Raw genomic sequence first — 14,795 nt, forward strand, 5'->3', positions numbered from 1 at the left:
ATGAAAAAACAAAACCATTGAGGCAGAGGCTATGGGAAGTGTTTCCCAGGGTCATGACACAGAAGTTACGGCCTAGTGCAGGGTCAAGGCTGCATCTCAAGCTGTCAGAAGAACTTGGCGAACAATGTGTGAGAGCCTCCCACATGGTGCTGAAGGCATGAAAGGCCCAACTTAAACAGCTGGGGCTTGGTAACATGAAGCAGGGTCAGAGTCCCTGAAGAGAGGCTAGGCCGCCTCTGGTGAAGGTGCAGTGTCAGATGCCACGGAGACCTCGGTATTGGAGATGCCAGGACTGTGAGATGCATGTCAAGGACAGCAGCAGCAGGGGAAGGGAGCTGACTTAAGCCTTCAAGATCAGCTCTGTGTGCTGGGGATGGCAGGCCAGGCGAGCAGAGCTTCCTGAGCGCAGCTTTGGAGCCAGAAGAACATGAGTGAGTTCCAGATGCTACGCACTGAGATACAGGCTTTGAAGTCAGTACTTGATGCTGGGTTTTGCTTGATCTGATTATATCTGTGTCCTGGTTCCTCCTTTTTGAAATAAAAGTGTGTGACTATTTTGGATTTTACAGCAGCCCACATTTAAGAAACTTGTCTATTTAAAAAAGAGACTCTAGACTATCAAGTCATTGCATTTTTATATTTATTTATTTATTTATTTATTTATTTTTGAGACAGGGTTTTTCTGTGTAGCCCTGGCTCTCCTGGGACTTGCTCTGTAGACCCAAGTGGGCCTCAAACTCAGAGATCCACCTGCCTCTGCCTCCTGAGTGCTGGGATTATAGGCGTGCACCACCACTGCCCAGCTGTCTTTTTTTTTTTTAATTATAACTTTAATTTAATCTAATTTTATGTGCACTGATGTTTTTGCCTGCATTCTTGTCTGTGTGAGGGTGTCAGGTCCCCTGGGACTGGAGTTACAGACAGTTGTGAGCTGCCATGTGGGTGCTGGGAATTGAACCTGAGTCCTCTGGAAGAACCATTGAGCCATTTCTTCAGCCCCTGGACTGTTTTTTATATTGTGATATTAACACATAATATGGGCTCCTGGGGACAAATAAGAAAAGAAAGGTTATGCTTTAACAGAGATACGCTTGTGTGTCAAAGTTGACAAGCTGTGGAATGTCATAGTTCACTTGTCAAACTTGACACCTAGGAAGAGGAAACCTCACCGCTGAGGAATTGTCTCCATCCGATTGGCCTGTGGGCATGTCTGTGGGGACATTTTCTTGATTATTAACTGATGTAGGAGGCCCTCATTTTCTGTGGTTGGTACCTCCCTAAATAGGTGGGCTTGGGCTGTGTAATAAAACTAGCTGAGCAAGCAAGGGATGCGAGCCAGTAAGCAGTGCTCCTCCATGGTCTCTGTTTCAGTCCCCGTCCCCACACTCCAGCCTGGAGTTCTTGCCTTGGCGTCCCTCGATTAAGGGCTGTAACCTACAAGCCAGATAACTGCCCCCCTGCCCCAAGCTGCTTTCAGTCAGAGTGTTTTATCACTGCAACACAGAAGCAGGCTGATTCAGGGGCAGTTAGGCTGGGTGGCAGGATGTGAGTCAGGGCACCTGAGGCCGCCCAAGGGAGGGTGGGGCTCCCTGCAAAGGTGGAGCGGGCTCCTTGAGCAATCAGCCCTGCAGGCTCCCTCTTTAATTTTTTTGAAATTAGATTTATTTTATATTATGCATTATATACTTATACATATACAAATAATAAATACATTATATTATGTGTGTTTGCATTGTATGGGGCGCAGGCTAATATAGATCTAAGGACGGCTTGTGGGAGTCAGTTCTCCTTTTCTACCTGTGGGAACCAGGCATCCGACTCAGATGGTCTCCTTTGGAGCAAAAGCAACTTTACACATGTAAAGTGGCTTCCTTTTTTTGAAGCGTACTCTCAAGATCCCCTTTGTCCGCCCGGCATCAAGAGCCTAGGGCTCTTGTGTCCAGGGAATATAAAAATCTCTGCTGTATTTGCTGAGGTTAAGGAGTGGTCCTAAAGAAGAGGGTGGGCTGTGATTTGTGTCAAGTGGCTAAGGGGAGCAGAAGAAGCATGGCCGCCACGTGCGAGGCAGGGCTCCAGGAGCCTGGGTGGGCAGCCCTCCCCCAATCCTGGGACATACACCTCTGGTGTCCCCCACATCCTGCTGGACACCTGGGTTGGAGGCTTACTCCGGCTGCGGCCAGGTGTCATCCAAAGGCCCTGCATGGCTCTCACTGGTCCCGGGGCGGGGAGGCCCTGCCACCCCCTCTGACTAGCCCACTCGCAGCCCGGCTCCGTCACGTTCCAGCCGCCTGACTAAAGCCTCGCGGGGCGGGGAGCCGGGAGGCGGTGCCGGCGCCTGCTCGGCCCCGGAGGCGGCACCAGGAAGCACCCGCCCCGGCCGGAGCCGCCATGTAACCGGCGCCGCCCGGAGCCCCAGCCGCGCGGGCCCCAGCGACCCGCCCGCCATGGGAGACGAGGATGAAGACGAGAGCTGTGCGGTGGAGCTGCAGATCACCGAAGGTGGGTGCGGGATCCCGGAGCGGCTGCCCCGGGGGGGGGTGGCAAGAGTCAGCGACCAGCTGGACCCATTCGCCCCCCTGTGCCCGCAGCTAACTTGACCGGGCATGAGGAGAAGGTGAGCGTGGAGAACTTCGCGCTGCTCAAGGTGCTGGGCACGGGAGGTGAGAAACCGCGTTCCCTGGGCTAGTGCCCCCGCGGCATGGTGCTTTGGGCCTCCTGTCTGCTCACTCGCCTGGGCCTGGGCCTGGGCCTGGCTGATGGGGGTGGTACCCCCACCCTTTCCCGGCATAGCTCCCCTTGCCTGCCCCGCCCTACCGTGCCAAGGTTCCATGCCCATTTGTAGGGCGTCCACGTTGACATGACTTCTCTCTGCAAAGTCCTGCCAGTGCATGACCCCCTGCCTCGATTTCCTAGCCTCTTTGGGGGTTTGACTTTCTCCCAAGAGTTTTGCATAGCCCCCCCGCCCCTCCGTTTTTCCCCTTGCGGGCCCCACTCTTGTATTTTGCAAATCCTCCAGTCCGAGTTTGCATACCCCTCTGCTGTCTGGGAGCGCGCTCTGCCTCCGGTGCCAGCGTTTTCATCCTGTCTCAGCTCTCTGCTAGTCCCAGGGTTGCGCGTGCCCCGCCCCCTTCCCGCCCCTCAGGCCTTCTAGAGTTGCCCGATTCCCAGGCTAGCTTGCACTGCACATTGCTTCTCAGGCTTAGCTGAGCACCCTCCAGGAATGAGCTCACCTTAGAAGGCTCTGTCAGCCTTTTGCACCCCCTCCCTCCCCCTTCCCGCCAGTCTGCACCGCCCTCGCACTCACAACCCACCTTCCATCCGCTTGCTTGCTGCTCCCACAGCCTACGGGAAGGTGTTCCTGGTGCGGAAGGCGGGTGGGCATGATGCGGGCAAGCTCTATGCCATGAAGGTGCTACGCAAGGCAGCGTTGGTGCAGCGCGCCAAGACTCAGGAGCACACCCGCACCGAACGCTCGGTGTTGGAGCTGGTGCGCCAGGCGCCCTTCCTGGTCACACTGCACTACGCCTTCCAGACAGATGCCAAGCTGCACCTCATCCTGGGTGAGGGCCTGTCACCACCCGGCTTTGGAGGGGGATGGGAATTAGGTTAGATAGGGGACCATCTCAACCTCTCCTGCACCCCCAGACTATGTGAGCGGTGGAGAGATGTTCACTCACCTCTACCAGCGCCAGTACTTCAAGGAGGCTGAGGTGCGAGTGTATGGGGGTGAGATTGTGCTGGCCCTGGAACACCTCCACAAGGTAATAGAGGGCCCTGGCTTTTGGCTGCCTGCTCTCTGGGAACTGCACTGAGCTGAATGAGGGGCTTCCTGTTTCAGGGGTGGCCTGGGTGGGGAATCTTGAACAAACTGCTTGCCTTGGCCTCTGGGCATGAAATAGCATTACCTGGAAGGGTCCCCTGCCCCGAGCCTTCTGGAAGGGGCTTTCCTCCAACAGGAACTTAGGCTTAGTTTTATGGAGACTTCCTCAAGTGGTGACCTCAGACCTCAGTCCCCAAGGGCTCTGAAATGGGGCTTTTTGTTCACACCACGTTTTTTGGAGACCTTGGGGCCTGTGCCACAGGGCCTTCCTGCTTTATATTGTCAGTGACCCTTTTTTACTCTTCTCTTGTTTGTTTGTTTGTTATTGCATGGATGTGTGATGTGTGGAGGTACATATGTGTCACAGTGTGTATGCTGGTCAGAGTCTGTGACATTACTTATCTCCTTCCACCTTTTACATGGTTTCTGGGGATCAAACTCGGGTTGTCAGGCAAACACTTTATCTGCCGAGCCATTTCGATGGCTGCACCCTCAGCCATCTCCTGTACCCAAGCTGGCTTTGAAATCCTTCTGTAGTCAAGAATGACCTTGAACTTCTGATCCTGCTGCCTCTGTGGCTTCAGTATGGAGATCACCGGCATGTGCCACCATGCCCAGTTTTATACAGTGCTGGGGAGCCAACCTCGGGCCCCATGCTAGACTAGCACCCTGCTAGTCGGTCCCACCCAGCCCCAGGCCTTACTTCTTTTTCTCTTTTCTTTCTTTTGTTTTGTTTTTGTGCTTTAGAGAGGGTCTTACTCTGTATCTCAACTCTTCAGATAATCTCCGACTAGCCTAGCCTGGCCTCCTGCCATAGCCTCCAGTGTACTAGGATGAGAGGCATGAGCTTACATGCCTGGATTCAGTGGCTTTTCTTACCTAACAGCTAGCTCTGCCCAGGCTTCGTAGTACTCTGGAGAGCACCCTGCAGGCTAAAGAGCTTCAGGGCATCCCTTTATCCCAAGTGGAGATGCGCAGGGCTGTGGCTGTGGAGGGGGTCTTTCAGGCTGGTGCTCAGTCTCTCTTTTGCTTCTGCCAGCTGGGCATCATCTACCGTGACCTGAAGCTGGAGAATGTCTTACTTGACTCAGAAGGTCACATCGTCCTCACCGACTTTGGGCTGAGCAAGGAGTTCCTGTCAGAGGAGGTGAGTGGATGGTAAACTTGACCCATGGTGCTCCCAGCCAGGCCTCTGTCCTGCTCCCTCCATATCAGTACTCTGGGGGCTGCAGAGTGGACAGTATAAAGGTTCCCACTGTTTTCCCAGCATCATCCAGAGCTGAGCAAGTTCTGCTCTACACCTTTAGGGCCTTTGGGGCTGTGGGAGAGTATAAGGTATCCAAATGGGTCCTCTCGGCTTCACAGAAAGAGCGGACCTTCTCCTTCTGTGGCACGATCGAGTACATGGCTCCTGAAATCATCCGAAGCAAGGCCGGACATGGCAAGGTGGGTTGCCTGGGCGAAGGTGGCAGGGGTGAGGCTGAGGGCACAGGGCCTTCACTCCAGCTCTGCTCCATAGGCTGTGGACTGGTGGAGCCTGGGCATCCTGCTCTTCGAGCTGCTGACGGGGGCCTCGCCCTTCACACTGGAGGGCGAGAGGAACACCCAGGCCGAGGTGTCTCGGTAGGTTGTAGGGCTCACGGAGGGCAGCTGAGGGCTCTAACGACCTGCCTGGGTTGGGCTGGGAGGGGGCTCGCTACCCCTGACACCCCGCCCATCCTCCCAGACGGATCTTGAAGTGCTCCCCTCCCTTCCCTCTCCGGATTGGGCCTGTGGCACAGGACCTGCTACAGCGGCTGCTGTGTAAGGACCCTAAGAAGAGGTTGGGCGCAGGTCCCCAGGGTGCACAGGAAGTCAAGAGTCACCCCTTTTTCCAGGTGAGACTTTATCCTACACCTCTGTAGGCTGGGCTGCAGCATGGGTGGCACAAGTGTATTGCATCTTTTTCTGATGTTCCGCACGGTAAGGGGTCTAAGGGCAGAATGTGGCCACTCTCACTGGCAGCTCCCTGGGAATGTCGGAACTGGCATGGAGCCCTCTCGTCAGACCTCACTACATGTGTTCTCCTAGATGCTGCCTTTTTCTGTTTACATGTAGGCATCAGATTTGGCATCTGTCTGACGTGGCAACAGGAACATCCATTCGTGGGTATTTCCTGTGGCCAGGCCCTCTGCCTCCATGCTGGGGTCCCAGCCTGGGAGGGCCTCCTGGGTTGCCCTCAGACCAGAGTGTTCCTCTCCCAAGCCAACATGGCTCTAGGCAGAGGTGTGGGCAGGAGTGGGACCCAGAATGCTGCTGAGCAGGGTCCACTTCCTTCAGGGAATTTCTGGAACACCCCCAAGCTCAGACGGGGTGCTGGGAGAACGCTCACCTGTCATTCTGCAGGGGCCCCAAGGATTTGAGGCATGGCACCTGGAGTGGGTGTTCCCCCTTTCTGCCCTTTCTTTGGACAAGTTCTTTGGAGGCTATTGCATGTACATACTTAATCTGACACCGCACAATACAACCACACATGGCGATACACACACATGCATACATACATACATATGTGTACAATGGGGTGGTGGTAAGGAAGAGCTTCTTCTTACCTGAAAGAAAGCCACACTAGGCTGTCTTTAAGAATCCAAGCTCTTTTTCTTTCCTCCATATTTAGCATACCGTTTTTATTCCCATGGTTGCTTTGTGACGCCAAAGGGCTGCTGAAGCTCTTGCTATCTAGACTACTTCCCCTGCAAGAAGCAATAGGAGGGGGCTGGAGAGATGGCCCAAAGGTTAAGAACACTGACTGTACTCCCAAAGGTCCTGAGTTCAAATCGCAGCAACCACATGGTGGTTCATAACCATCTGGTGCCCTCTTCTGGTGTGTAGGCAGAATGTGAAAGATTCTCAGGGCGCTACCTGTCACACTGAGATTCTCTTGGGGGGTGGGGAGAAACAAGAGGAGCAAGGGCAGGGAGGGTGTTTGCCAGCTCCTCACCTCCCCCTCAAGGTGCTTCCTAGGCTCCACCCAACAACATTTGCTATGGAGCTATTGGGTGCAGCAAGCTACAAGGAAGTGTTTGTAAGGTGGTGCATCTTGGTTGCATTGGGATTATGGTGCTAAAAAAAGACAGGGAAATGGATGCTAGCAGAAGATTAGTTAGCTCTGTTACAGTAGTTTAAACATACACAAAAGGGCAGGTGCTCACTCCCAGAAGTGAAAATCCAAAGAAAAGCGTTTCTTTATTTAGGGATATTTGTACCATGTGGAGGCCAGGAGAAAGCATCAGACTAGTTACAGACCATGATGAGCTGCTAGCTGGGTGCTGGGAAGTGAACCTGGATCCTCTGGAAGAGCAGCAGCCAGGGCTCTTACCCACTGAGCCATCTCTCCTGGCCCACCTTGTTTGTGTTATGATGTCACTTGCCTTACAGGTTCAGGAACAGACAGTGTGGCGAATGGGAGCTCTGTAAGGGGGGGGAGTGGGGCAGGAAGGCTGCCTTCTCCAATGTCAGCGCCTTTGCTCCTGCGGAGTTGCCCACTGAGAGGAGACTGGGGTCTCCACATCCTGCCCTCTGACTGCTTAATGAATGTTATGTCAGAAACAGATGGACTTATTTGTGTCTCTCCACAGCATCAGGATTTATTGAGTAACAATAAGTTCTCAAGCTGCATCGGTTTGATTGGCTGATGTCTGCCAGGTAATCCAGTGTCACTTGTGAGCTGGATATTGGCAGTCACAGGTTCTTTTATTCCAATCTTTTTTTTTTTTTAAGCTTATTTTTGCACTGGGTATTTAATCTTTCATCTTAGCACTTGGGCAGATCTCCATGAGTTCAAGGCCAACCTGGTCTACACAGTGAGTTCCAGGACAGCCAGGTCTCCTGGACATGGATGTGGAGGGAGGTCAGAGGTCAACTTGTAGGACTCAGTGTGCTCCTTCCACTATGCGCGTTCCAGCTAGTGAGGTCAGGTTGTCAGGCTCGGTGGCGAGCGCCTTTGTCTAGGGAGCCGTTTCACCTGGCCATTTATTCTCATTGCAGTTATCCGTGTCAGTTCTCTGATCACTGTCCCACATGCCACAGGATAGTTTGCAGAATGGCTAAGAAAGGGTTAAAGAGGCTTCACCTCTGAGGTTGTCCTGAAGGCACAGAGCAGATGCAGGGCCAAGCAACGGGCTGTTTCCTCCGTGTTTCCGGGGCGAGTCTGAAGTGGGCTGAATGTCACTGAAGGAGAAGCTATGCCTGGGCCTGGGTCAGAGGCAGGAGTCCTCTGCTGTGGCAGTTTCCTGGATGAGGTTGTTGCCTGTGACCCAGTGACTAGGTGGCAGGTCAGCCACATTTTGGTCTTCCCATCCTTCTTTTCATAGTCCCAGGGGAAGAGCTTCCTTTCCATGTGAGATGCTCAAGGGTCTGATTTTTCTACTATTCTACCAGGGTCTCAAACTCCTTGTATTTCTGAGCCTCCTGCCTCCATCTCCCCAGGTTTAGGATTACAGGCGTGCCCAGTTTATGAATTCTGAGGATTAGACCAAGGGCTTTGAGCACATATGAAGAAGCAGGCACTCTTCCACCTGAGCTATGCCCCGGGCTCATGGCTTGGTATATTTCCAGGTGTCCTTATTTATTAGATACAAATATTTATCAACTTGTGCCTCTGGCTGTGCTGGCAGGTGGCAGTTGTTTACTTGTATAAACGAGATGTAAAGTCATTCTTTCTCGGCAGTTAGACTCCAAATGGAGTAACTCAGGTCAGGGCTGTGTGGTTACAAAGCAGTCATTCAAGGCTAGGCACAGCCTGAAGGGTCCTGCTTCATACAGCAGAGTGAACGGAACCAGAGTGGGTCAGCCTGTTCTTAACCTCTCACCCCTGACCTTTCTTCCCCAGGGTCTGGATTGGGTGGCTCTGGCTGCCAGGAAGATCCCAGCCCCATTCCGGCCCCAGATCCGCTCAGAGTTGGATGTGGGTAATTTTGCAGAGGAATTCACTAAGCTGGAGCCTGTCTACTCCCCTGCTGGCAGCCCCCCACCTGGGGACCCTAGAATCTTTCAGGTGAGTGGGAACCGACCAGACCCTAGATGGAGGAGATGCAGGACACAACTGCCTGCTTCAGTCCTGCTGCCAGAGTCACTGCACAGACCCCAGGTTATGCTGAGGACATATCTCCCCAGACTTTTCCACTTCCTGGGGGGTGCCTGGGTATTATATTTTGTCTGTTTGTATATTTTTACACTGTGAGATGCCTGGTGCCCAGGGAGGCCGGAAGAGGGTGCCAGATGGCTGGGCACTGGATTACAGACAGCTGTGAACTTCCATGTTGGTGCTGGGATTCAAATCCAGGTCCTTTGGAAGAGCAGCCAGGGCTCTTAGCTGCTGAGCCATCTCTCCAGCCCTTGTTCCCTTTATGTAGTCGGGACTAAGCGTAGGGCTTTACTGTGCTAAGGAGTGCTCTGCCACTAGCCTCTTTTTGCTTTTTATTTTGAGACATGGCCTTGATGAGTTGCCCAGGATGGTCTTGAACTTTCTACCCGACTGCTTCAGTCTCCCAAGTAGCTGAAAGACAGGCCTGTGCCTCCAGGCTTTCCATTTCCTTTCCATTCCACCATTTCCTTGTTCTATAAAAATATTGCTTTAGGGTCTAGAGAGATGACTCAGTGGTTAAAAGCATTGGTTGCTCTTGCGGACAACAGGAGTTCAGTTCCCAGCACCTACATGGTAATTCACAACCATCTGTAACACTAGTTCTAGGGGATCTATCTGACGCCCTCTTCTGGCCTCTGAGGGCTCTGCACACATGTGCTGCACAGATGTGCATGCAAGCAAAACACCCCACACATATAGAATAAGTAAGTAAATAAATAATATTGCTTTAAATTGTTAAGGTCTGAGAATGTAGCTCAGTTGGCAGAGAGCTTGCTCTGCATTCGTAGAGCTTGGGTTTGGTGCCGGGACTTCATAAACCGGGTGGGTGCTACCACCTGTAATCCCAGCACTCAGGAAGGAGAGGCAAGAGAATCATGAGTTCAGGATCATCCTTTGCTACATATGGAGTTTGAGGCCAGCCTGGGAGACATGGGACTCAGTCTCAAAAATTAGTACTGTCTTTCAAAATTGCTAAGTAGGCACTCAGGGGAGAGATGCTCTGTTTATGCCACAGCCATACCTACCTGCCTAGAAGCTCGGGGCTGAATGACAAGGCTTGCCTTGGCTTGGCCTCCAGGGCCTGGGGTGGTGTGGCCCAGTGTCAGCTGATTACCCCAGGCTTACCGTTCTCCTACCTGATGCTCCAGATAGTGCCACTGCACGTTCCAGAGGCCCCCAGGGACACCTCTGTATTTTGCCTGCCCCAGAGCAGTCGCCTGGCGAGCTCCCCATTGGTCACACCGCCTGGCTCCCTGGGACTCCCTTTCCTGTGCGCTGCCCTGGAGCTCAGCGCTGACTGCTGAGCCATTTGACAGGACTAGTCTGGAGGTCCCTAAGGACTGGAATTAATTCCTGTGTCCCCCAGGCCTGGGGCTCAGGTCCAGCCTCTAGAACACAGTTTAAACATAATGAATAAGATTAGAACAATATCGAGTATGATGGGCCCAGCCAGTTATGACGGTATAACACTGGTCATCCCAGAACTCAGAGGGCTGAGGCAGGAGGATTGAGAGGTTGAGGCCAGCAGAGTGAGATTCTGTGTTGGGCACCTATAATGTGATCTGGATGCTGGAGATGAGCCAGTGACCTTAACAGGAGAAAATACCGCCCACGTGGAGTCTGTATTAAAGAAACCAGTGGCGCCACCTGTGATGTCCAGCTGCAATCCCAGCACTGGGAAACTGAGTACCAGGCTGACCAAGGCTATATCACATGACCCTGTCTCAAAACAAAGCAAAGACAGCATGGCGGCACAGGCCTTCAATCTCAGAACTCAGGAGGCAGAGCCAGGTGGGATCCCTGTAAGTTCAGACTAGCCTGGTGGATATAGAAAGCCCTGACACAACAAACAAACAAACAAACAAACAACCCAAAACAACAACTAAAACAACTCAGAAACAAAATAATAACAAAAGAAAACTTTGAAATTGCCAGGACATGGGTCTATGAAAGGCAAAGATTGCCTTTCCTCGGCAGGCCTCCCCCCTCAAACCCCTCTTGCAGAGGAGGCCAGAGTTTGGTTTGAAAGGGTAGAGAGTTGTTTTTGTACCTTGGCAGATACTGCTGAATGATCTTAAGCTACGTGTGTATGACACCAGGTACAGCCCTGTGTGCAGTCCTAGGCTAGCACTAGTCTGTGCTAGGTACTTTGGGGGTAGAAGACTGTCACTGTGAGGAGAAAAGTGTGTGGGGGGGGTGTCACACGCCAGGAGGACAGACCCGGCCCCAAGGTGGCATAGCATGCGTCCACACAGGCCGTGTGCTCCTACCCCAACCACTCCTTTGTGGATGAACTCTCCCCAAACACTGACTGGCAGCCCTCATGGGCATATGCTTCTGGGGCTCATCCTCACAGGGATACTCCTTCGTGGCCCCATCCGTCCTCTTCGACCACAACAACGCGGTGATGGCGGATGTGCTAGAGGCACCTGGTGCTGGATACAGGCCTGGCAGGGCAGCAGTTGCCAGGAGTGCCATGATGCAGGTGGGCTGGCCTGGGGCGGCGGGGGTGGGGGTGTTGGCTTTGTTGGAGACCAAACAACCTTGGGTGTGGGCTGTCCGCCATGAAGTGGCCGCCCAGATGCAGGGTGATACTCTAACGGCCCCCTTTGCCTCCAGGATTCGCCCTTCTTCCAGCAGTATGAGCTGGACCTCCGGGAGCCCGCGCTGGGGCAGGGCAGCTTCTCCGTGTGTCGGCGATGTCGCCAGCGCCAGAGCGGCCAGGAATTCGCTGTCAAGATCCTCAGCCGCAGGTTGGGAGCCCTCTGTGGGCGGAGAGGCTTGGGGATAAGAGCTTAGCAGGCCGCTGTAACGCCCCCTGCTTTGTCCCCAGGCTGGAGGAGAACGCACAGCGTGAGGTGGCCGCCCTTCGCTTGTGCCAGTCACACCCCAACGTGGTGAATCTGCATGAGGTGCTTCATGACCAGGTGACCGATGCTTGTTAGGGGCAGCCTCTGGAGTTGGGGGGTGGGAGAGAAGAGGAAGACCCCAGAAGGGAGAATCTGAGGGGCACAGGGCCTGAGGACTGCGGGACACTGCTGAGGATGGAGGCAGAAAGGAATGTAAGGATGCTCAGGAGGCGGGGCTTAGGGGAGGCGGGTGTTAAACTTGGATTAAAAAAAAGAGGTACCGAAAGGCAGTTCGTTTGCTGGGGATGGGGCGAGGGGAGTTGTCCGGGAGTGGAATACGGGGTCTCCTGAGATGCCTGGGTCAGCAGGTAGTGGCCGTGACCCGCCGCGCCTTCCGCAGTTGCACACTTACCTGGTCCTGGAGTTGCTGCGGGGCGGGGAGCTGCTGGAGCGCATTCGCAAGAAGCGGCTCTTCAGCGAGTCGGAGGCCAGCCAGATCCTTCGCAGCCTGGTGTCGGCCGTGAGCTTCATGCACGAGGAGGCAGGTGTGGTACACCGCGACCTGAAGCCCGAGGTGGGTGCGGGCCCCGGGCGGCGAGGCAGGACCGGCTGGCACCTGCGCCAGGGCCGTGCCTCCTCAGACGGTCGCCCGCTTCCCTTCCGTAGAACATCTTGTACGCGGACGACACGCCCGGGGCCTCGGTGAAGATCATCGACTTCGGGTTCGCGCGACTTCGGCCGCAGAGCTCGGCGGGGCCCATGCAGACGCCTTGCTTCACGCTGCAGTACGCAGCCCCTGAGCTGCTGGCGCAGCAGGGCTACGACGAGTCCTGCGATCTTTGGAGCCTGGGTGTCATTCTGGTAAGGTTCTAGGAGGAGCCTGGGGTTACTCTTCTGATGTCCCCCGAGGCAGGGGACCAGGTGGGTTCGTGGGGGGTAGCAGTGTCTTTGAGGACTGAATGCAAGGCAGGGTCTCTGTGACACTGGGACTGAGGTCCTGTCACTCTTGGGTCCCTGTAGTGGAGAAGGCGGTGGTGCTGTGGGTGGGTGAGGATCCTTGGCAGCCTGGACCGGTCTCACTCCCTCACCTCCTCCTAGTACATGATGCTGTCCGGGCAGGTTCCCTTCCAAGGGACCTCCAGCCAGGGCGGGCAGAGCCAGGCAGCTGAGATCATGTGCAAGATCCGTGAAGGGCGCTTCTCACTGGATGGGGAAGCCTGGCAGGGTGTGTCAGAGGAAGCCAAGGAGCTGGTCCGAGGTGAGGAGCTGGGGGACTTGGGGCGTGGTTACGGAGGGGAGGTCCTGGGGTTATTTAGGTGAGGCGGAGGAGTCCCTGGATCGGGGACAGGTACCGGAGCAGAGTGAGACTCCCTTCCCAATATGCCCCTCCTCCCTTACCACTAGGGCTACTAACAGTGGACCCAGCCAAACGGCTGAAGCTTGAGGGGCTGCGAAGCAGCTCGTGGCTCCAGGACGGCAGCGCGCGCTCCTCGCCGCCTCTCCGGACGCCGGATGTGCTGGAGTCCTCCGGGCCAGCCGTGCGCTCAGGGGTCAACGCCACTTTCATGGTAAGGGGCGGGCCGCTGGTGGGGGGAGCCCTGCCTTTGATGAGTAGGTGATCCTGACCTCTAGAGGCTGGAGGCCTGGATCCCTGTAGATCTGGGCACTATCTGAGGCTTGCCAAGGTGAGGATCAGGCCACTGAATCAGGCCGGGTAGGGACATTCATCCTCCCCCTCCCCAGGCGTTCAACCGAGGCAAGCGCGAGGGCTTCTTTCTGAAGAGTGTGGAGAATGCGCCTCTCGCCAAGCGGCGCAAGCAGAAGCTCAGGAGCGCAGCGGCCTCCCGCCGCGGCTCCCCGGTGCCTGCCTCCTCGGGTCGCCTACCAGCCTCTGCCTCCAAGGGGACAACCCGCCGAGCCAACGGCCCCTTGTCCCCCTCCTAGCTCCCGCCACGTGACCCCCTTCCCCTTAGGAGCTGTGACCCAGGAGCCCGGTGCTGCCACCAGACTTCTGCCAGCGATTCCCACTCCGATCCCCAGGAATTGCCCTCCCCTCCCCACCCACTTCAAGACAGAGCAGAAGTATTTTTATAAGCAGAGATTTTTTAAGAAAAAACGTCTTACCAGATAAGAGTTAGGGACACAGGGAAGCAAGCGTGAGCAGAGTGGAGTTTGGGGCTGCCCCTCCATGCTGCCTCATCAGGAGAGAAGTCCACCCAGGGGCTGCTCTGCTAAGGAAGGGCGGCCTATCCCAGTCCTAAGTCTGCAGCTGCCATGGGGAAGAAAGCAGGAGCCCCTATCCTGTGCTTCCCCGGGGCATCGCCCCTGGGGGGGTACTCACCAGTATGTCACTTTATGGATTCTGTGCAATTATGTTCACCAAAGACCTCTGCTGGGAATGAGAGAGAGAGAGAGAGAGAGAGAGAGACACCCTGGGGGACCTCTAGAGCATTTCTGAGATAACATCACTTTTATATCACTGGCTTCTCCCCTAGTGAAGCTGAGGAAGGAGGTGCTTGTAGGAGGGCCCCTACCAGGGGAGCCCTTTTCTCACTCACCCATTCCTCATGGGCAGAGCTGTTTCTGGCTGCAGGTGGAGCCTTGGGGTCCTGGGCTGGGCATCCACAGCCACGGCCTCAGCCCCTCTAGGCTATGCCTTTGACTTTAAAATAAAACTCCATCCATTGCCGCATGTGGCCTCTGTGGTTGGTGTTCATGGTGAGAGCGTCTGGAGCTGGGGGTGGAGGGACGGGTAGACCTCTGAGAGGGTCAGGAAGGAAGCCTTTAGCCTTTGTTACCGAGCCGGGTGCATCTGTGTACACAGGTATACATAGCCCACCTTTCCTCCGCGGCTCTCCATCTTTAATTTTCCAAAATAGGGTTTCTCTGTGTAGCCCTAGATGTCCTGGAACTCACAGAGATCCAGAGATCTGCCTGTCTCTTCCTACCAAGTGCTGGAATTAAAGGCAAGTGCCACCACCACCCAGCTAATGAATTCATTTTA

General features: G+C 54.8%; 1 protein-coding gene across 2 annotated transcripts; it reads left to right on the top strand.

The window, feature by feature from the left end:
* The first annotated feature begins 2,373 nt into the window (after positions 1-2,373).
* Rps6ka4 (ribosomal protein S6 kinase A4) lies at positions 2,374-14,483 on the top strand. 2 transcript variants are annotated; one of them, XM_055610550.1, is made up of 17 exons: positions 2,374-2,499; positions 2,589-2,660; positions 3,342-3,560; positions 3,646-3,761; positions 4,860-4,967; positions 5,186-5,266; positions 5,340-5,443; positions 5,547-5,697; positions 8,688-8,852; positions 11,299-11,427; positions 11,562-11,695; positions 11,776-11,869; positions 12,192-12,365; positions 12,458-12,652; positions 12,890-13,049; positions 13,196-13,359; positions 13,535-14,483. In XM_055610550.1, exons 1-17 carry the CDS (start codon positions 2,445-2,447, stop codon positions 13,733-13,735), a joined length of 2,322 nt encoding a protein of 773 aa, XP_055466525.1. In that variant the 5' UTR covers positions 2,374-2,444; the 3' UTR covers positions 13,736-14,483. The 2 variants fall into 2 exon arrangements, with proteins under 2 accessions (XP_055466525.1, XP_055466526.1); XM_055610551.1 differs by lacking the exons at positions 2,374-2,499; positions 3,342-3,560; positions 3,646-3,761 and having other exon boundaries at positions 2,598-2,660.
* The last annotated feature ends 312 nt before the right edge of the window (positions 14,484-14,795 follow it).

The sequence above is a fragment of the Psammomys obesus genome, unplaced genomic scaffold (genome assembly GCF_907164565.1).
Source record: "Psammomys obesus unplaced genomic scaffold, mPsaObe1.curated_primary_1811, whole genome shotgun sequence".
Classification (NCBI taxonomy): domain Eukaryota; kingdom Metazoa; phylum Chordata; class Mammalia; order Rodentia; family Muridae; genus Psammomys; species Psammomys obesus.